Source organism: Xenopus laevis, chromosome 7S (assembly GCF_017654675.1).
Source record: "Xenopus laevis strain J_2021 chromosome 7S, Xenopus_laevis_v10.1, whole genome shotgun sequence".
NCBI lineage: Eukaryota > Metazoa > Chordata > Amphibia > Anura > Pipidae > Xenopus > Xenopus laevis.
The window spans coordinates 112,099,890-112,121,450 of NC_054384.1; the positions used below are offsets into that span (position 1 = coordinate 112,099,890).

Genomic DNA, 21,561 nt, shown 5'->3' on the forward strand with positions numbered 1-21,561 from the left:
ATAATTTCCTGTGCTGCAAGGAATTCTGGGTACAGCTCAATCTGCGCCTTAAAGGGCCCAGTGACCCTGTAGGATTGTACTTACCCCCCCCCCCCACATACACACCAATTCTGATCTTTTGCTCCTTTTTCAAACATTCACGTGGGGCCCTCGGAATATTCCAGAACAAGAGCAGCCATTCAGCCTTGTACCCATCCCCCCTCTCCAAACAACAACCTTGGGCCTTTGTAGCCCTGAAATGAACGGGGGCCATTATTAGGCCCATGAGGGGGCCACGTCATGTGTGTGTGGCCCAGAGCAAAGACCTTTCTACTTCTCCTTCACAGAATGTTCCTTCTCTCTCAGGGTAATGTCAGATTTACTCCCTGATTGTGTCTCCCCCCAGCTGCTCCAGTCACATCCCATAATATCAGCTACATCCTTATATATTGTATCGGTATGGCAGCTCCCTCCCACATGTATAAATATTCAGACAAGAAACCCACTGTATTTTTTTTTACCATCTCCCCACTCTGGGTACCCCAGAATTCAGTTATGGTGCCCCCCAGTGACGAGCCCCTCTCTTTGTTCAGTTGCAGAGGAAGCGGCACATCGGCAATGACATAGTCGCCATCGTGTTCCAGGATGAGAATACGCCATTCGTTCCCGATATGATTGCGTCCAATTTCCTTCACGCCTACATCGTGGTGCAAGTGGAGAACCCCTGCAGCGAGCAGACCCTGTACAAGGTCATTGGCTGTTAATGGGGCCCTTTGGGGGGATTCACATTCCCACTGCTCCAAAACCCTATGGTGGTCCCTTTACCCACTGACACCCAACTCTACCGACACCCAACTCTACCGACACCCAACTCCACCGACACCCAACTCCATGACACCCAACTCTACCGACACCCAACTCTACCGACACCCAACTCTACCGACACCCAACTCTACCGACACCCAACTCTACCGACACCCAACTCTACCGACACCCAACTCTACCGACACCCAACTCCACCGACACCCAACTCCATGACACCCAATTCTACCGACACCAACTCCGCTCCCGGCGCTGGGCATGGGGAGGTTCTGAACCCAAATCAGCGGGTCAGTTGGCCGTGCTCAGCCCTTTCCCCATGAGCAGCACCGGGAGTTGGAATCACTTGTATTGATTGGCGTCTGTATCTCCCTAATCAATATTAATGGCTCCTGCCCCATCTATTGGCTCTATCCTCTCTCTGTAATGAGACTATTGGTAACGGTTAACCCCACAGTCCCATATATTAACCCTTTTTCACTGGATGTGCTTCTGTTTTACTCAGGTCTCTGTTACAGCCAGGGATGATGTGCCTTTCTTTGGCCCCCCACTCCCTGATCCGGCAGTTTTCTGCAAGGTAAGATTAATGGTATTCGCTGCACCCCCCCAGGTGTCTCCAGAAACTTGAATAACTGGTTGCCGGGTGTGGGAAACATTGGTTACAGGGAAAGATCCCAACAGCGCCACCTGCTGCCAACTGGGCAAAGTGTTTTCTTTCAGCTTTTCCTCTAGTAATCCCTTATAGAAAAGAGAAGAGAGACCAATTGCTGAGCAACTGGAGGGCTCCGTTATGGGAATAGTGATGGCCCACTGCTATTTTTATCTGTCCCAGTCTCACTGTACTAACTGGGCCAATTTCTATTTACAGGGGCAGGAATTCCAGGAGTTTCTACTAACGAAGCTGATTAATGCAGAATACGCCTGTTATAAAGCCGATAAATTTGCCAAACTGGAGGTGAGAGACGCCTACTCCTTCCCTATATCTTCCCTATACATCTTCTCCCCCCAGTACTTACCCAAATACAGAGCTGTGATTCTCTGTACTTCCTGCTCCTGGGCTGTTCTCTTTCCCATGGTCAGACAGGAACCTCCCCCTGGGTAAGTGAATCCAATCTCCCCCAGTACTTACCCAAATACAGAGCTGTGATTCTCTGTACTTCCTGCTCCTGGGCTGTTCTCTTTCCCATGGTCAGACAGGAACCTCCCCCTGGGTAAGTGAATCCAATCTCCCCCAGTACTTACCCAGGTACAGAGCTCTGATTCTCTGTACTTCCTGCTCCTGGGCTGTTTTCTTTCCCATGGTCAGACAGGAACCTCCCCCTGGGTAAGTGAATCCAATCTCCCCCAGTACTTACCCAGGTACAGAGCTCTGATTCTCTGTACTTCCTGCTCCTGGGCTGTTCTCTTTCCCATGGTCAGAGATGGGAATTTGATGTTCTCAGAGCTGTGTACCTGAGTGAATGCAGGAGGATTCAGGTGAGGATCTAATTCCACTGGTCGAGGTTCATCCCAACTAAACAATGGAGTAAGGGCACATTGTCTCCCTGTTCCCCATAAGGAACGCACAAGAGCTGCGCTGCTGGAGACCCTCTATGAGGAGTTGCACTTGAACAGTCAGTCCATGATGGGCCTCGGGGGGGATGACGACAAAATGGAAAACGGTGGAGGAGGCGGAGGAGGCTTCTTTGAATCATTTAAGGTGAGAAACCCCCTGAATCTGACTACTAAGTAGGTTTCTCATTGGCTGAGGGTGGGGAGGAACATTTCCCATGAACCCCTGGGGAACAAACGCAGATACACACGCTTTATATACACACACACACACATATATATACACACACACACACACACACACACACACACACACACACACACACACACACACACACACACACACACACACACACACACACACACACACACACACACACACACACACACACACACACACACACACACACACACACACACACACACACACACACACACACACACACACACACACACACACACACACACACACACACACACACAAACACACACACACATATATACTCACGCCACATACTCACACCTATACACACACATACACATATATATACTCACATATATAAACACAAATATACTTGCATACAGTATATACTCAAACACATATACACACACACACACATATATATATATATATATATATACTCACATACAATATATACTCACACATATATACACACAGATATATATATATACTCACACATATATACACACAGATATATATATATATATATATACTCACACATATATACACACAGGCTGACATGTATTAGTGGCAGAGCTGGGGGCTGAATGGCCTGGGTGGGTGCACTTTATTATGCGACTGCTGCTAGGACACTGACGTGCGTAGTCTGTTGTTGAGAGAGGACAATACGTGGCACTTGGGGTAAGTGGGGGGTAAGTGGCAGATGTTCCCCGGCCGAGCGCTCGCAGTATAAACGCACAAATTATAGGGAATATAATAGATTCATTAGTTGCTCCCGGCAACCCAAATTCCCCTTAACGACCTTCAGTGTCTCTCCAATAAGGACTTGGCTGGAGAGTGGGAGCAGCACGGGGGGGGGGAGGATGAGGAATCTGGGGGGCTGATACTCTGGCCTGGAAATGAGGCTGAACCCCCTGATCCATGAGCAATAAGTGATTTGATTGGAGAGACAGTCGCCCAATCAGGAGCCGGCCCTGCTAATTCCTCTTTCCCTTTCTCTGGGCCAGAGGGTGATCCGGAGTCGGAGTCAGTCCATGGACGCGATGGGGCTGAGTAACAAGAAGCAACAAACCGTATCGACCAGTCACAGCGGGAGCTTCGGCCACAACAACCCCGATATCCTCAAGCCCCCCGGAATTGTAAGTCTCACACCCCAAAATATGAGGCTACTACACCCCGACATTATAGAAATCTGTTACTAATGTGGGGCTACTGCCATAAAGGAAGCAAAGTCTTCTCCAGGTCTAGTTACCCATAGCAACCAGTCCAATAGTTCCTGCAAATGCTCCCCACTGATAGGTTGCTATGGGAAACTAGACCTGGCACTTATTACTTATTACTTGGCATTTCCCCAATAGACATATATGCCATCAGTTGGGGTTCATGGCCAGTATGCCCTGCTATTGGCTGTGCTAGGCATCTTGGTTAGAGCTTGTGTTTCCGCTAATTATTTTATATCCATTTGCTGTAATTAACCCTTAATTGACATTCCATGCATGATGATTTCTCGTTTTCTCTTCTTTTTGTCCCTCCCACCTGTGACTCCTCCCTCTCTGTTTGCTGTGCGCGTGTCTCCGCCTCCTGGCTGTGTCTGTTCATTGTTTTGTGTCCCTGTGGCCCTTCTGTGGCACGTTTGCCTTTTGCCGGGGCCCTGTATGGGTTCTCGTTCCTTTTCCCTAAACCCTCCTATACCCCACCCTCTCCAACTGCCCCTTCCCTCTCCAACTGCCTCTTATCCTCTTCAACTGCCCCTTCCCTCTCCAACTGCCCCTAATCTCTTCAACTGCCTCTTATCCTCTTCAACTGCCCCTTCCCTCTCCAACTGCCCCCCACTCTTCCCATTGACTCCCCTCCTGCCCCTGTCCTGTGTTCTACCCTATCTACCCCCTTATGCCGCGCTCTCTTCTGCTTCAGTCATTGCTGGTGCCAGGGAAAGCTGCGAATAGGCACGGACGCCGGGGCAGTGCCATAGGCATAGGAACCATAGAAGAGGTGGATATTTATTTATTTGCACAAAGTTTCATTGATTTGCACCAGGACAGATAAGGAGGTTTTTGCCCCCCATCTTGCCCCATGTAGGCCCCAATATTGGCCCCTCCTCTGCCCCTCAGCAACTCAGCAACTCCTGACTCATAGATTATCAGCAGCAGTAGCGCAGGTTTCTGGGAGTCGCAATTGTGGGTGTTAAAGGCAAAGCAAACCTACCGCTTCCTACTAAAACCACTGCATAAGGTTCTCTGATGGGAACAAATCTGCCCCCGGGAGTTGCCATTGGACTGGAACTGATGTGACTGCTACCCCTCCCCCAAGGACCCCCATGGTGATGCCATTCATGCCCCTAAGCATGATGGGATGTTAATGAGTTCGTTAGATCAGAAGCTGCCCCTTTGGGGCATAGTTTTCCTTTATTCTGGTTACTAACCTGTCTGGGGCTTTACTTAAACCAACCTCCTCAGATATTTGATCATATAAGTGGGAGCTGCCATGTGGCTTTCCTTGACTGCATCAGTCTTTATAGACCCCAAGAGAAGAACATTGTCCATTAATGAGCAATAGGGGGCGCTGTTGTAGTCTGCTCCTTGCTATAGCAAGCAACATGGCAGCACCAACTCTCAGCTAAGAGACCAGGTGATTAGCCGATCCCTGTACTCATGTGACTTGTCTCGTTCAATGAACTGAATGTTTTTCCAGTCACTGATTGTTCCAGGAAAGAGTCCGACCAGGAAGAAGTCGGGTCCGTTCAGCTCCCGGAGAAGCAGCGCCATCGGCATAGAGAATATCCAGGAGGTCCAGGAGAAGAGGTACTTTAATGAGGGGAGGGAGTCTGTGACTCAAGCAGTGGGCGGGGCTTGGGTGTATGACATGGAAGCAGTTAATAGGCAGCACTGCAGGCAGGGAGTTGAGGAGTTAATCAGTGTGGGTGTCAATAAGGGAATGTTCTGTTGCGTGAGAGACACAGAATGTTCTTCTATAGCGGGATTTCTCCTCGGGGCCCATAAAGTGCATCATGTGGACCCTCTGATATACCATCCCCTGTGGGACCAAGCTCCGCCTTTCCTTTATTCAGAGGGAACAGCCCTAGTTATGGGGCCCTTATTAGGAACAAATTGCTGATCTGTGGGGCCCCAGATAAATATCCCAGTTCATTCCTTGTGCCCAACAGGGAAAGTCCCACCGGCCCCCAGAGGAACCCGGACAGTGGCCCCGTCTCCCAGGAACCCAAATCTGAGAATTCATCCAATCACAGCTCTCCTGAGATGCCCACGACGAAAAATAGGTTTGTCATTAATATCCGACCAGCTCAGGGTTTCCATTTGTTTCATTGCCGAACGTGTGGCTCCCGGTGCTGGTTCTGGTAATGAGAGGGGCCCACGTCTAACTTTGTCTGTGTCGGGCCCCAGGGCCCCAGGTTGGATTTGTAGCAACATTTTTTGTCTCTTGTTTCACGGCAGGAGAGAATCAGCCCCCAAACCCGACGCCGGCACCGATTTATCTCGTTCTTCATCCAGTGCCAGTAGTTTTGCCAGCGTAGTGGAGGAGACCGAAATGCTGGATGAAGAGGACATGGTAACCTCACTTTACTGTAAAGATGGGCAGTGAGGAGGAGGGGCCTGTCATGAGGAGGAGGAGTTTGTATTGTGGAGTCTTTACCATTGGCTGGAGGTGGACATGGATTATCTAAACATTCCCCAAATTGGAATTAACAACAAACCTTCCTGATACTAAAAGGGGGATTTGAGGACCATTTTTGGGGTCTCTAAGTATCAGTCGCCATTAAGTCAGTAAAAACTTGGTGCTGGCTGTTCTCCTCCCCTCTGTCGCCCCAGCAGCCCTTTAATAACCCCCCAACCTGTTTTTTATCAGGAAAGCGTCTCGGCCTCGGGGACCCCCCACAAGAGGGAGTCGCTTATGTACAACACGTGGCTGGAGGACAGCATGAGCAGCGTGAGCACGGCCAGCGGGGGCAGCTCCTCAGGTATCACAATTGGGTTCCAGTTGGGGGTTATAGTTCAACTACACCCCTGTGTCTACAGAGCAGGAGGGAGTGGGGGTAGGTGTAGTTGCACTTATATGTTGTTCCCATGCTGTTCCCCAGGGTTCCCTCACTCCCCACTGCTGGAGGGCCGCAGATCAGGAGACCCCTCTTTTCCCGAGATCAAAATCCAACTGGAACAGACAGAACATCAAACAACCAATCAGGTAAGAGCTTTCCCTGGCTCCTAATTGGCCGGCACAGAACTTACTGCAGAGCATTGGCCAATGGCATAACCAGACTGGCTTGTGGGGCCCCAGACCTTGGGCCAAATCATCTTCCCTTAGGAGCCCTATTAGTTCCTGGCACCCCCAGGGTATTTCTTTTACCCCTCCGTATATGGGGGCACCTCTAGTCTTGCTGCCAGTTATAAAGTGCCACCCTGGGGATCTGCCCTCACTCGACTGGCCAGGAAACCCCATTATTTATATGTCAACAACTCCCGTGACCCTTCCAGTAATGTTTCTTCTCTCCCATGTCTCCTGTGTGTCGATTCAGCGCTGCTAGCCCCTCCCTCGTGCGTTCTACGTGGAACTGCCTCTCCTCACAGGTCAGCCTTGTACCCGGGAGCTTACACTCTGTGTGTGTGGGGGAGGAGCAACTGGGTGGGTCTCCACTGAGCCCCCCGTCTCTTTCCTTCTCTCTCTCTCTATTCTGTCATTCTCTTCCCTTTTCTTTTACTACTCCCAGCAACTACTGACTGCAGAGGCCTCAGGGAGTTGTTCCTGTTACTCATTTACTGTAATAGAAATTAGTTATTATAGGAACCCTCTGACACCTTCCCCTTAGCACTCCCAGCACCCCTGTAATGATCTGCCTCTTCCCCCCAAGCACCCCCATATAATGATCCCCTGATATAATCACTTACCTCAACTTTCTCTGCCTCAGATCAGTACAATTTCTCTAGGAGTAAAGTATCACTTCCTTATGTTTCACTCTCCCTCCTATTCCTTTACTGTATTAGTCCTACCACCCCTGCTGGGAGTCTGTTCCCTGTATCTATCCCCCTTTCTGTAAAGTATCACTTCCTTATGTTTCACTCTCCCTCCTATTCCTTTACTGTATTAGTCCCACCTCCCCTGCTGGGAGTCTGTTCCCTGTATCTATCCCCCTTTCTGTAAAGTATCACTTCCTTATGTTCCCTTTCACTCTCCCTCCTATTCCTTTACTGTATTAGTCCTACCACCCCTGCTGGGAGTCTGTTCCCTGTATCTATCCCCCTTTCACTCTCCCTCCTATTCCTTTACTGTATTAGTCCTACCACCCCTGCTGGGAGTCTGTTCCCTGTATCTATCCCCCTTTCACTCTCCCTCCTATTCCTTTACTGTATTAGTCCCACCACCCCTGCTGGGAGGCTGTTCCCTGTATCTATCCCCCTTTCACTCTCCCTCCTATTCCTTTACTGTATTAGTCCCACCACCCCTGCTGGGAGGCTGTTCCCTGTATCTATCCCCATGTTTGTATTGTGGGTGGGAGGAGCCCTATTCATTGTACTAATGTTGCATTTGGGGGTACAGCCCATTTAAAGGGGAAGCGGTCAGTGCTGATATCATGATTATTAGTAACCCTTTCCCGACTGCACTGCTTTTCATCTCTTCACCCACTCAATGTTCATTTCAGAGCAAATCTTTATGGGAAGGTGGGAGGGGAGGAAGGTGATGGGGGTAATGTTTGGGGGAGACTAAACTTGGGGTGCATTTTGGGAAGATGAAGTAGTGGTTACTGTTCCCTCCTCCCAATACAACGATATTAAAGGCAATGTCTCCCCAGGTTGCTCAGCGCAGGCAGAAGCTGAAGGATTTGCGCCAGGCTCCGGCCTTCGATGCGACAGATGGGGGACCCCTCCGACCAGAAACGCAGCCTGAGGACCCCCACTTCTGATGCCGCTGGACTGACCACTGCTCTTTTTGGGGGGTTTGTCTCATTCCGGGGACAGACGAGGGAGGGGAAAGGACAGAATCGATTTGCCTCCTCCTGCGCCCCCAAACATTTCCCCTTCCCTAAGGAGTGGGGGACCAGGGGGCGCACGTAATAAACTCCCACGTGACGGTGATGTCACTACCGGATCCCCCCAGTAACCCGGGACACGGAAACGTTGGGGGGCTCAGCCTGCGGGGGGCCCTTACAGTTTGTACATCGTTGTTACTCATGTTGTTGCAATAGAAATGAATGACTAATAATGAGAGCTGATTGGCTGCCAGTTGCACCCCCCTGACTGTCATGCAATGAAAGGGTTAATGGTACCGCCGGGGGGCCCCGCATGTTCCCCACTGACCCAATGTCTGTGTTTGTCTCGTGGGTGTCGCTAAATATTCCACCCTGGGGGGCAGTTTATCAGTATGTGGCACTTACACCAAGTGACTCCGCCCTCTTTCCCTTAAAGGGAAACCAACACGTGAAAACCATTGGCACCTGTTTTTCTTTGGATGGAATTTTTTTGGTCCTTTTAGTCCCATAAGAAATCCTGCCTCCCACTTCCTGCTTGTGGGCTAAATCCCTCCCATTCATTCTGGGGGCTGGAGTTTAATCAGCCCATTGCTGATCACATGGTCAGGAGGGTGCAATGAGGAGCCCATTAACAAGGTGAGGCTTTTTTATACTGCCAGATGCCATAAACAGGTTTTACTGTCCCTTTAAAAGAGAAATACTGCCACCTAGTGGGTGAGACTGGTACTATGAGTACAAAGGAGCTCGGAATAGCGGGAATCTTCCTTGTCATGTGAGATACAGTTGTACTGCGCTACAGCCGCTGGAAGTATCACCCTCTAGGGTTACTCAGCAGAGCTATAGAATTCCCAGAATGCACTCGCCCAACTCCCTGCGCTCAGGACACATGAGAAATTACACTTTACTAATACTGTCCCTTTCTCTGCACTGCTGCTTCTGACTCCTGATACAACTTCCCAATATCCATTCATTCCTCATTCTCACTGGGTTTATAGTTCTGTGTAACTGTCATTGTGTCTGTCCCTTTCTCTGCACTGCTGCTTCTGACTCCTGATACAACTTCCCAATATCCATTCATTCCTCATTCTCACTGGGTTTATAGTTCTGTGTAACTGTCATTGTGTCTGTCTCTTCTCTGCACTGCTGCTTCTGACTCCTGATACAACTTCCCAATATCCATTCATTCCTCATTCTCACTGGGTTTATAGTTCTGTGTAACTGTCATTGTGTCTGTCCCTTTCTCTGCACTGCTGCCTCTGACTCCTGATACAACTTCCCAATATCCATTCATTCCTCATTCTCACTGGGTTTATAGTTCTGTGTAACTGTCATTGTGTCTGTCCCTTTCTCTGCACTGCTGCTTCTGACTCCTGATACAACTTCCCAATATCCATTCATTCCTCATTCTCACTGGGTTTATAGTTCTGTGTAACTGTCATTGTGTCTGTCCCTTTCTCTGCACTGCTGCTTCTGACTCCTGATACAACTTCCCAATATCCATTCATTCCTCATTCTCACTGGGTTTATAGTTCTGTGTAACTGTCATTGTGTCTGTCCCTTTCTCTGCACTGCTGCTTCTGACTCCTGATACAACTTCCCAATATCCATTCATTCCTCATTCTCACTGGGTTTATAGTTCTGTGTAACTGTCATTGTGTCTGTCCCTTTCTCTGCACTGCTGCTTCTGACTCCTGATACAACTTCCCAATATCCATTCATTCCTCATTCTCACTGGGTTTATAGTTCTGTGTAACTGTCATTGTGTCTGTCCCTTTCTCTTCTCTGCACTGCTGCTTCTGACTCCTGATACAACTTCCCAATATCCATTCATTCCTCATTCTCACTGGGTTTATAGTTCTGTGTAACTGTCATTGTGTCTGTCCCTTTCTCTGCACTGCTGCTTCTGACTCCTGATACAACTTCCCAATATCCATTCATTCCTCATTCTCACTGGGTTTATAGTTCTGTGTAACTGTCATTGTGTCTGTCCCTTTCTCTGCACTGCTGCTTCTGACTCCTGATACAACTTCCCAATATCCATTCATTCCTCATTCTCACTGGGTTTATAGTTCTGTGTAACTGTCACTGTGTCTGTCCCTTTCTCTGCACTGCTGCTTCTGACTCCTGATACAACTTCCCAATATCCATTCATTCCTCATTCTCACTGGGTTTATAGTTCTGTGTAACTGTCATTGTGTCTGTCCCTTTCTCTTCTCTGCACTGCTGCTTCTGACTCCTGATACAACTTCCCAATATCCATTCATTCCTCATTCTCACTGGGTTTATAGTTCTGTGTAACTGTCATTGTGTCTGTCCCTTTCTCTTCTCTGCACTGCTGCTTCTGACTCCTGATACAACTTCCCAATATCCATTCATTCCTCATTCTCACTGGGTTTATAGTTCTGTGTAACTGTCATTGTGTCTGTCCCTTTCTCTGCACTGCTGCCTCTGACTCCTGATACAACTTCCCAATATCCATTCATTCCTCATTCTCACTGGGTTTATAGTTCTGTGTAACTGTCATTGTGTCTGTCCCTTTCTCTTCTCTGCACTGCTGCTTCTGACTCCTGATACAACTTCCCAATATCCATTCATTCCTCATTCTCACTGGGTTTATAGTTCTGTGTAACTGTCATTGTGTCTGTCCCTTTCTCTGCACTGCTGCCTCTGACTCCTGATACAACTTCCCAATATCCATTCATTCCTCATTCTCACTGGGTTTATAGTTCTGTGTAACTGTCATTGTGTCTGTCCCTTTCTCTTCTCTGCACTGCTGCTTCTGACTCCTGATACAACTTCCCAATATCCATTCAGTCCTCATTCTCACTGGGTTTATAGTTCTGTGTAACTGTCATTGTGTCTGTCCCTTTCTCTGCACTGCTGCTTCTGACTCCTGATACAACTTCCCAATATCCATTCATTCCTCATTCTCACTGGGTTTATAGTTCTGTGTAACTGTCATTGTGTCTGTCCCTTTCTCTGCACTGCTGCTTCTGACTCCTGACTCCTCTTGTCTCTCTCTATATATTCGGTATTTATCAAGTTCTAACTGTCACTCGGGCAGAATAACTGGGGAGGGCGACTCTGGGACAATAATATAAAAGTTCTCATATGAATCTGGAAGTCTTTGTGCCCTGGGGCCCCTTGTGAGGCGTCAGTAATGTTGGGCCCCTGCGCAAGTGAAGTGTGTGGATCGGGGGGGTCGGGGTCTCTGGTTCCAGTTCTGTAGGAATGAGCCCGGGGCAGATACAGGGGAACCACAATCAGCAGGACATTAAGTCATATCCGGACTTGTATATTCGCTCCCTCTTGTGGCTCCTTATTGTAATGACAATGGTGGGGGTGTGTCTGTGTTTTATTTATGCCCCTCCCACTGCTATTTAATTTATTTTCCGTTAGTCAGAAACACTAATTGCCCCAGGGATAAATGTCGGCCTCGATGGGCGTCTCGTGTCTCCTGTCGTCTCTTTGTCTCTCCGTGGAATTAAATGTAAATGTATTTATCAGAATAAATTCTATTATTTGTACAAAGCTTTTAACTAAAATTCTATGGAATAAACTCAATCTGTACAGACGTCTGCGCCTTCCTGTTGTACGGGGGGTGCGGTTATACCATGGGATGCAAAAGAGGGGGGGCTCCCAGTGTGCAAACATAAAGCGACTCAGTGATAACACAATTGTTTTTGGGGTCCCCTCCAGTACCTTCATGCAATAACAGCACCCTATTGGCTGGAGTTTCTGTCCTTCCTCCCACCCTCCAATTCCAGCACAATGGGGCCTAGATCAGAGACGGTGATGGCACAATGGGGCCTAGTTTAGAGTTGTGATGGTGACTGCGCAATAGGGCCTAGATCAGAGTCAGTGACGGCACAATGGGGCCTAGATCAGAGTCTGTGATGGTGGCGGCACAATAGGGCCTAGATCAGTGTCAGAGACTGCACAATGGGGCCTAGATCAGAGTTGGTGATGGTGACGGCACAATGGGGCCTAGATCAGAGTTGGTGATGGTGACGGCACAATGGGGCCTAGATCAGAGTCTGTGATGGTGGCGGCACAATGGGGCCTAGATCAGAGTCGTGATGGTGATGGCACAATAGGGCCTAGATTAGAGTAAGAGACGGCACAATGGGGCCTAGATCAGAGCCGTGATGGTGACGGCACAATGGGGCTTAGATCAGAGTGGTGATGGTGACTGCACAATAGGGCCTAGATTAGAGTCAGAGACGGCACAATGGGGCCTAGAAAAGAGCTGTGATGGTTACCGCACAATAGGGCCTAGATCAGTTCTAGATAAAAGTTGGTGATGGTGAAGGCACAATGGGGACTAGATCAGTCGGTGATTGCACAATGGGGCCTAGATCAGTCGGTGATGGTGACGGCACAATGGGGCCTATATTAGAGTCAGTGACAACACAATGGGACCTAGATAAGAGTCAGTGATGGTACAATGGGGCCTGATTCAAGTCATTGATGGCACAATGGGGCTTAGAAGTTTTTGACGTCACAATGGGGCCTAAATCAGAGTTGGTGACAGCACAATGGGGGTCTGGGAGCAGCTGAATGTATCCAGGCTGCACAATTTACAGGAAGTGGATTCGGTATCTGTCTGGTATCAAAGGGGTGAGTGTCAGCTCTAATGACAAGGAGCAGGACGTGGGACAAACATTCCTCCAGACCCCATTACATATTCCTTCCCTTTAATTTTGGGGTATTAACTTGATCAGGGTCAGACCAGGAGCAGCACTCGATCTGCCTGAGAGCCCCAACTAAGGGCCATTCCCAGCAGCCCCTAAATCGACATCTAATTGCTACAAGATGTTGGGGTTTCTGTTGGGCCCCAGGAGCCTCAGTCCCAAACTGAACTTGATGAGAATGAAAAGAAAAAGACTCTTATGGATCTCTGAGGATTTATTGGATCTGCAGCAGGAGAATCAGAACCAAGACCAATAGAAGAGATTCCGGTGCTTTGTAGCTGAAGATTCCCGGGAAGGATCTACTGGAACACAGAATTCTCCCTGATTGTCTGGAAAGAGGAAAATATTCCCGACCAATCTGAATCAGAGATTTCTTAACCCCCACCAGCAAACTATGAGTACAACCTGCCCAAGGTCAACGTCCCACACAAAGAAGAATGAACCCCGATATTGGCCTATTACATTCCTGCCCACGGGCCCCCCTGTTTATTGAGCCCCAGGTCCCCACTCACTTGCTGGATCCACGAGTTAAAAGCCGACACTCGAGTGAACACACTGGGCTTCTTGAGCGTGTTACACCCATAGCCAGACACAAAGCTGGTCACCCCATGGACATACCACCGGCCGTCAGCCGCCTGACAGTTGAGGGGTCCCCCAGAGTCACCCTGAAAGAGACAATATGAGTCAATGACAATGTTTGTAGGAAGTTAAAGTGGCATCTGCCGTGTGGCCTGTAGGTGGCACTAGAACCTCTATTCCCACTGCTTGTGCCACAGCTCCCCCTACAGTCTGACACTCACATTACACACAGAGCGAATGTCTCCTCCAGCGCAGACCATGTTTTGTTTCACTGTCTGACCCCACCAGTCACTCTGCGAACAGTGAGCGTAATCCACAACTGGGAGCAGCGCCTGCTGGAGGACATCAGGAATGGGCCCCCCAGCTGTAAAACAAAATATATTGTGTTACATTTGCTCTACGAGACTTACCCAGGGGGAGGTTCCTGTCTGACCATGGGAAAGAGAACAGCCCAGGAGCAGGAGGTACAGAGAATCAGAGCTCTGTACCTGGGTAAGTACTGGGGTAGATTGGATTCACTTACCCAGGGGGAGGTTCCTGTCTGACCATGGGAAAGAGAGCAGCCCAGGAGCAGGAAGTACAGAGAATCAGAGCTCTGTACCTGGGTAAGTACTGGGGGAGATTGGATTCACTTACCCAGGGGGAGGTTCCTGTCTGACCATGGGAAAGAGAACAGCCCAGGAGCAGGAAGTACAGAGAATCAGAGCTCTGTACCTGGGTAAGTACTGGGGGAGATTGGATTCACTTACCCAGGGGGAGGTTCCTGTCTGACCATGGGAAAGAGAACAGCCCCGGAGCAGGAAGTACAGAGAATCAGAGCTCTGTACCTGGGTAAGTACTGGGGGAGATTGGGTTCATTTACCCAGGGGGAGGTTCCTGTCTGACCATGGGAAAGAGAACAGCCCCGGAGCAGGAAGTACAGAGAATCAGAGCTCTGTACCTGGGTAAGTACTGGGGGAGATTGGATTCACTTACCCAGGGGGAGGTTCCTGTCTGACCATGGGAAAGAGAACAGCCCCGGAGCAGGAAGTACAGAGAATCAGAGCTCTGTACCTGGGTAAGTACTGGGGGAGATTGGGTTCATTTACCCAGGGGGAGGTTCCTGTCTGACCATGGGAAAGAGAACAGCCCCGGAGCAGGAAGTACAGAGAATCAGAGCTCTGTACCTGGGTAAGTACTGGGGGATAGATAAGATCCATTTATATGGGGGGGGGGCATCCCTGACTGACCAAGGGAAAGAGAACAGCCCAGATGAAGGTAGTACAGTATTTTTACAAGGAACTGTCCAATCCCTTTGGGATGTATATATTATATTTAGCAATAAAACCTCCCAGCAGAGAATTCTATGTACTTACTGTAAAGCCGCCCCCAGCCGCTGGCATAACAGGGGTAATTGTTGGGGAGCAGTTCCCCGGCGGGGGGGAGGCAGCTTAGCTGAACCTTATCACTTATCTGCACAGGGTGAGACAATCTGACCAGGGCAATGTCGTTCCTAAAGGAAAGAGACAACAGGACAGATCACTGTCAGCCAATCCGTGTGCAGATGAGATATGATTGGTCTCAGTAACACAATGGTCACTCCCCTTACCCACATGCGACACAACTGGGGTTCCATGACGGGTGCACAAACATGTCCTCTGCAGGAACAGGAAAGATCTGCTCCGCTCCTTCCTCCTTCTCAAGGTCAAACTCACCCACCACCACCCGATTGGTCCGAGAGAAGCTGCAATGAGAGAGATTAACCAATCAACAGAGTAGTTCTTATTATCTCTATTGATCACCCACTATTGGCCCGGGTCACCTACATGTGTCTCTTATTCTGCCGTCTCTTGTGATACTCACTTGATACAATGGGCGGCAGTCAGAAGCCATCTGTCAGCAACGAGGGTCCCCCCACAATTGTGAGCAAATACCCCGTCTTTCAGAATCTGCAGTGAGACCTAGAGCAGAAAAAGGATGGATGTGAGTCTTGTTTCAACCTCATCTACTACAATATTCACATCTATGGAACAGATATATGGGCAGAGGATTTAGATCATAACGTTTCTACTCACCCCAACATGGGGATACAATAAGAATAAAAAGGCTTACTTATATATACTAAGGTGGAAATGACATTTGTTAAAGGGTAAGTAAACCCAAATATAATATTTTGACTAATGAGAGCAGTATCTGTCCCTCCCATGCTGTTCCCATATCCCTGGTCCATTACATGAATGTAACAAATAAATGATGATTAAACACCAGGATTGAACTTACTTGCCAAGGCCAACTGTAGGGTTTGGCATCTTCTCCATTCACCACTCGTGCAGATGGAGCATAAGTGGGAACCCCACATCCATAGGCTGCGGAGAGAGTAATAGACCAGAGCTCAGTGAATTTATTAGTGTGAGACGTCTCTATACTACAGTGGAAATACCTAATAACCAGAGAGAAGAACCTGATGGATAAACCTATTGGCAAAACTGAAGCACCTACAGGCCTGGAAATCAACATGAACAGTCTATAGACTTGTGCTTGAAGAACCAACCAGAGCATATAGACCAGAGACAGAGAAACCTACTGACCCAGGTGAAGAACCTTTAGATCAGAATAAGAGGAACCTACTGACCAAAAAGTAAAGCCAATAGATGAAGGACAGATGAACCTGCTGTGTGGGATGAGAAGTCCTTAGACCAGTAGAAGAGTGACCTACTGAGCCTTTAGACCAGGGACAGTGTAATCTAATGAGCGGGATGAGGAGCCTTTAGACCAGAGGCAGAAGAACCTACTGACCAAAAAGAGAAGCCAGTGGTCCAAGGACAGAGGAACCTGCTATGTGGGGTGGGGATCCTTTAGTCCTGAGAATGAGGAACCTACTGATGAAAAGGAGAAGCCTATAAACTAGACATAGGGGTACATACATAGTGGAATGAGGGGCATTTAGACTAGAGGGAGAAACCCCAACTGTCTAAAAGGAGATAACCCAAAGGCAGAGGAACCTACAGATGAACTGATGAGACAACAGACAAAGGAACCTATTGACCAGAGTGTTTTAAAATGATGAAGTGACATAATCTCTAGAATATCAAAGATAGGGCTCCTAATAAATGGAACTCAAAGAGTCTTCGACCAGAGCTGAAAGAACTCATAGAAACCAACTGAGATGGCCTTCAAACTCCAACTGCTCTTACTCCTCACTCACCTCCAGATACCAGCAGAACAGAGAAGACCAAGCTCCACATCTTGTTTGAAAGGAAAGTTCTGCAGCGCTGATGCCTTTTATACAGACTTTTATCAGCATAAACCTTACCTCATGGTCTTTATCAACCCAAAATGTTCCATACACTTCTGACCTTTATCTACTGGTTCCCAACCAGGTGCACCAGATGGGATTATCACCAAGAACCATCTGCTTATTCCCACTTTCCCGTGCCAGGGTCCTTGGGCACCGTCTTTTGTTGAGATTGTTGCCATATAAAAATGGGCACAAGACCAAAGCTCCTTGTGGAATATCACTGCCTCCGTGTCCTTCTGTCCTGCTGCTCTTTATACAGGTACGGCTCATGGGACAGAACTGAAGGAAATCTCAGCCAATTGGATGTAAATTTTATCTGCACAGGATTTCTCAATTACAATAAGGGACTATATTTTTTGATGAGGTGCCAGCTCACTTTGGAATAAAGCACATAATTGTATTATTATATAAATATCAAGAAGAAGGAGATTAATGGAAACAGAGAGAAAGCAGAGGTTTTCAACTGCTTCACACATAAAGTGATCAAACTAATTTACTCTAGTGTTTAATTTGGTGAAGCCCCCCAAATTCCTTGTACCATTAGTTCAAGTAGTTCCTTGTAGGGGGTGGAGGCTTCTGTTTAAATAGGCCCAATACAGCAAATAAATCTGATTGGTTAGAAATACATCAGCAGCCAACTGGACCTCATTCTAGGATATTAATGGGGTTCATTTGATTGGAGTCAGACTTAGTTTCTTCTGATTGGGAAACATGCAAATGACATTCAAGGGTTAAATGGTACAGGTGTATGGGTGGGGGTGAATAATTTGCATTATTAATTACCTGTGTGGGTGCCACTGAACCCCGGGCTCTATTGCAGCATTAAAGGGGCCACGTCAGGTGTCTGAATAACTACTGAATCATGTGTTTCCCTACGAAAATCTGCTCAATATTGTTTGTATGAATGGGGGCTGCCCATAAGTTTATTTATTTATTGTATATGCTAATCATATACAAATAACATACCTTTACTAGACATTAAGCCCGTTAAGAACATATGTCGTCACATACCTCCCAACATTTCAGAATGGGTATTTGCACATCAACATGCAGAGAAAAAATCAATGATATCGAAAGTATAAATTAGCATTAGTTAAAAGACTATGTGGGACCCACACTATGGGGCACATTTACTAAGGATCGAATTTCGAAGTGAAAAAAACTTCGAAATTCGACCATCGAATTGCAATAGTTCGATATTCAAAGTCAACGTTTTTTTGACCGAATATGGCCATAGGCGTTCGAAGTAGAATCATTCGATTGAACGATTAAATCCTTTGATTTGAATGATTCGAACGATTTAATTGATTGGTCGAACAATTTTAAAAAAAAAACCTTTGACTTCTAAAAACTTAGCCAAATGTTGGCTATAGGTTCTAGGAGGTCCCCATAGGCTAACATTGCAATTCGGCAGGTTTAAGGTGGCGAAGTGTCGAAGTCGAAGTTTTTTAAAGAGGCAGTACTTCGATTTTCGAATGGTCGAATATTCAACGTTTTTTCAATTCGAATCGAAGTTGAATTTGGCCTATTCGATAGTCGGAGGACCCAAAAATTACTTTGAAATTCAACGTTTTTGAATTCGAAAATTCACTTTGAATTCACTTCGACCCTTAGAAAAATGAGCCCCTATATGTTCAAAAATATCAAGACACAATTTATAAATGGCCTGGCCACTCTCAATGAGTTTTTAGAAAAGGTGCAGCATTAGTGGACCTTTAAAGAACAATATTAAGGGGTTGATTCATCAAGAGTCCAATATCGAGGGTTAATTAACCCTCAATATTCGACTAGGAACTAAAATCGTTCGACTTCGAATATCGAAGTCGAACGATTTAGCTCAAATCCTACGATTGAACGATCGAAGGATTATTCGTTCAATCGAACGATTAAATCCTTTGAATCGAACGATTCGAAGGATTTTAATCCAACGATCGAAGGATTTTAATCCAACGATCGAAGGAATATCCTTCGATCAAAAAAAACACAGGCAAGCCTATGGGGACCTTCCTCATAGACTAACATTGACTTCTGTAGCTTTTATCTGCCGAACTAGGGGGTTGAAGTTTTTCTTAAAGAGACAGTACTTCGACTATCGAATGGTCGAATAGTCGAACGATTTTTAGTTCGAATCGTTCGATTCGTAGTCGAAATCGTAGTCGAAGGTCGAAGTAGCCCATTCGATGGTCGAAGTAGCCCAAAAAACACTTCGAAATTCAACGTTTTTTTAATTCGAATCCTTCACTCGAGCTTTGTAAATGTGCCCCTTAGTCTTTTGTAATGTGGACAAAGTCCCCAAATTCTGTCCCTGGCCTTAAGCATCTCATGAAGACCTGCAAACTGATTGGGTTCAACCCCCCCTCCCCCACCAACACATTGTTAATGTAATTAAAACGAGTGCTATTGTAAGTGAACAATATATATTTATGTATTAATGCACACACTGTACTTATTACACACAAGCAAAAAAAGACTTTGGGGTGTTGCGAATGCAGCAATGTGATCCCAGTATCATATAATATAATTATTAAAGTTTGTTTCACTGCTTGGACATATTTTGTGTTGAAAGTCACTGCTCCGCAGCTGCAAATAGAAGAGCTGGAATATTTGCTTTAGTGTCAGTGGCCCGTCCAGGAGTCCGTTCCTCAGAGAGTCTCCGACCCCCCCAGCCCAAGTCAATGGCTGCCAGAAATGAATGTGATCCCCAGTGGCGTAACTAGATATTACTGGGCCCCACAGCAAATTATTTTTCAGGCCCCCAAAATGTTTAGAGGTTGACTTGTTTCTCCAATATTTATTGAAATTGTATATGAATTAGGCCTCGTGGGACCCCTATACCTCCTGGGCCCCCCTGCAGCCGCAGGGTCTGCTCCCTCTATAGTTACGCCCCTGACCCTCTCTAAGAACTAAAGGAGCCTCTCAGCCTTGAAATGGAAGATTTATTGGAGACTCTCAGACTCTTGTACAGGGCACTGACACTTTTGGGAGCTCACATAGCAGGCGATGTACAAAGTCCACATTCAGGAGCTGCCGGCTCGATCTGCTCACACTTCAAAATTCTTGTACCCCCAGTGTTCGTGGACACTGCTCGTCTTGTACTCGCCACAAATAACGCATACGTAACGTACGTGACATCACAACAACCAATAGGAGGCTTTTAGATTTTTTTTCTGCTATTGCTCAAACCTGTAGTGTAAAGGTTATAAACGTAACTATTTTTTTCTTATCTTTTATTTTTTCCAAGTTCTCTGGCAGATTTTGGGGAGGCTTAGCCTCCCCAAGCCTTAACGAAGATCCGCCCATGGTGACCCGCGTCAGTAAAATCAAGATGGCGGCGCCGGCTGGGCTGCAGCAAGCTCTCGCGAGACTTCGGACCCGTGGGGCACATGCGCAATAACGCATTTCCACGGACACGGGGACTGGGAGCAGAGACACTTGGATGTTATTATATAGGATATTATTATATAGGACGTTATTATATAGGATATTATTATATAGGATATTATTATATAGGATATTATTATATAGGACGTTATTATATAGGATATTATTATATAGGACGTTATTATATAGGATAGGACACTAATTCATTGACTCATTATGTGTCTGACTCAATACAAATCATTCCTGTACAAGCGAATCCCTGGATTCCCCAGAGCGGCTGAATCATCGCTCAGTATCTTCTCTTCTATCCACAACTTCTGACCTAACGGAGCCACAGAGACAATACGAATCATCTGATACATGAAGAGACTATTAGTCCTGTATTAGTCCCACTCACAGTCCAACCACCCAATAGAGAATCACTAATCCCAGTGTAAAACAGCGTCAGACTGACCCACAGGGAGACCAGGAAAACTCCCGGGGGGGGCCCAGGTGTCAGTGGCCCCTCAGGCTGATAAACATTTGGTCTATTTCATGGTCATTCCCTATTTCTATGAGAACAAAGAGACTAAATAGATGGAATAATAGATTGTAGTCTGTATAACTGAAAGAGACAGGAGAATAGAGGTTGAGTGAGGAAGAATAATAATAATACTGAGAGGGGCCCCTGGTCTGAAGTTTTTGGGGGGCCCCTGGTGTCCCCAGGGTCGGACTGGGGGGCCCGGGGCCCACCGGGACTACTGTCCAGGGCCCCCCGACCCCCTCGACCCCCTACCGTGATGCGCACTGCACACCTGCGTGACGGCATGGCTCGACGCTCCTTCTTGAAAGGCGCCGCTCAGAGCTCTGTATGTTGCTGCGCGCATGCGCAGATGGCGCAGCGCGGTGCCTAAAGAAATCTTTTTTTTTTAACAAAATGGTCGGGAGAGGGGTCTGGCCCGGCGGGGGCCCATTAAGGGTCGGGGCCCACCAGGTTTTTTCCCGGTTTCCCGCCGGGCCAGTCCGACACTGGGTGTCCCAGTCCGACGCTGAGGATTTTACATGGTAGAGGGAGGTTGTAAGATTTAAATAAAAACAACATACAAGTAATTAGGATGGA

At 47.4% G+C, this 21,561-nt stretch overlaps 2 protein-coding genes across 12 annotated transcripts in view; one reads left to right on the plus strand and one right to left on the minus strand.

Moving 5' to 3' along the window:
• rap1gap.S (RAP1 GTPase activating protein S homeolog) overlaps nt 1-9,532 on the plus strand; it is a 61,158-nt gene extending 51,626 nt beyond the window's left edge. For 9 of the 11 annotated variants that reach the window (XM_041571787.1, XM_041571788.1, XM_041571782.1 and 6 more), the window contains 12 exons: nt 573-728; nt 1,304-1,375; nt 1,667-1,753; nt 2,357-2,497; nt 3,559-3,690; nt 4,466-4,543; nt 5,243-5,352; nt 5,715-5,828; nt 6,004-6,118; nt 6,416-6,527; nt 6,648-6,751; nt 8,355-9,532. In XM_041571787.1, coding sequence (XP_041427721.1) covers nt 573-728; nt 1,304-1,375; nt 1,667-1,753; nt 2,357-2,497; nt 3,559-3,690; nt 4,466-4,543; nt 5,243-5,352; nt 5,715-5,828; nt 6,004-6,118; nt 6,416-6,527; nt 6,648-6,751; nt 8,355-8,465 — 1,332 coding nt within the window. In that variant the 3' untranslated portion in view covers nt 8,466-9,532. Of the gene's footprint in view, nt 1-572; nt 729-1,303; nt 1,376-1,666; nt 1,754-2,356; nt 2,498-3,558; nt 3,691-4,465; nt 4,544-5,242; nt 5,353-5,714; nt 5,829-6,003; nt 6,119-6,415; nt 6,528-6,647; nt 6,752-7,082; nt 7,135-8,354 lie in introns of all 11 variants that reach the window. The other 2 variants (XM_041571781.1, XM_041571780.1) reach the window with 2 other exon arrangements.
• A 3,892-nt stretch (nt 9,533-13,424) lies between these two features.
• Nucleotides 13,425-17,094, minus strand: cela3a.S (chymotrypsin like elastase family member 3A S homeolog). Its single transcript, XM_018228452.2, has 8 exons — nt 16,989-17,094; nt 16,064-16,149; nt 15,647-15,744; nt 15,393-15,527; nt 15,160-15,296; nt 14,026-14,168; nt 13,738-13,890; nt 13,425-13,554 (listed from the first exon to the last, which is right to left on the minus strand). The coding sequence occupies exons 1-8, from the start codon at nt 17,026-17,028 to the stop codon at nt 13,525-13,527; spliced, it is 822 nt and encodes a 273-aa protein (XP_018083941.1). The 5' UTR covers nt 17,029-17,094; the 3' UTR covers nt 13,425-13,524.
• Nucleotides 17,095-21,561: the final 4,467 nt, after the last annotated feature.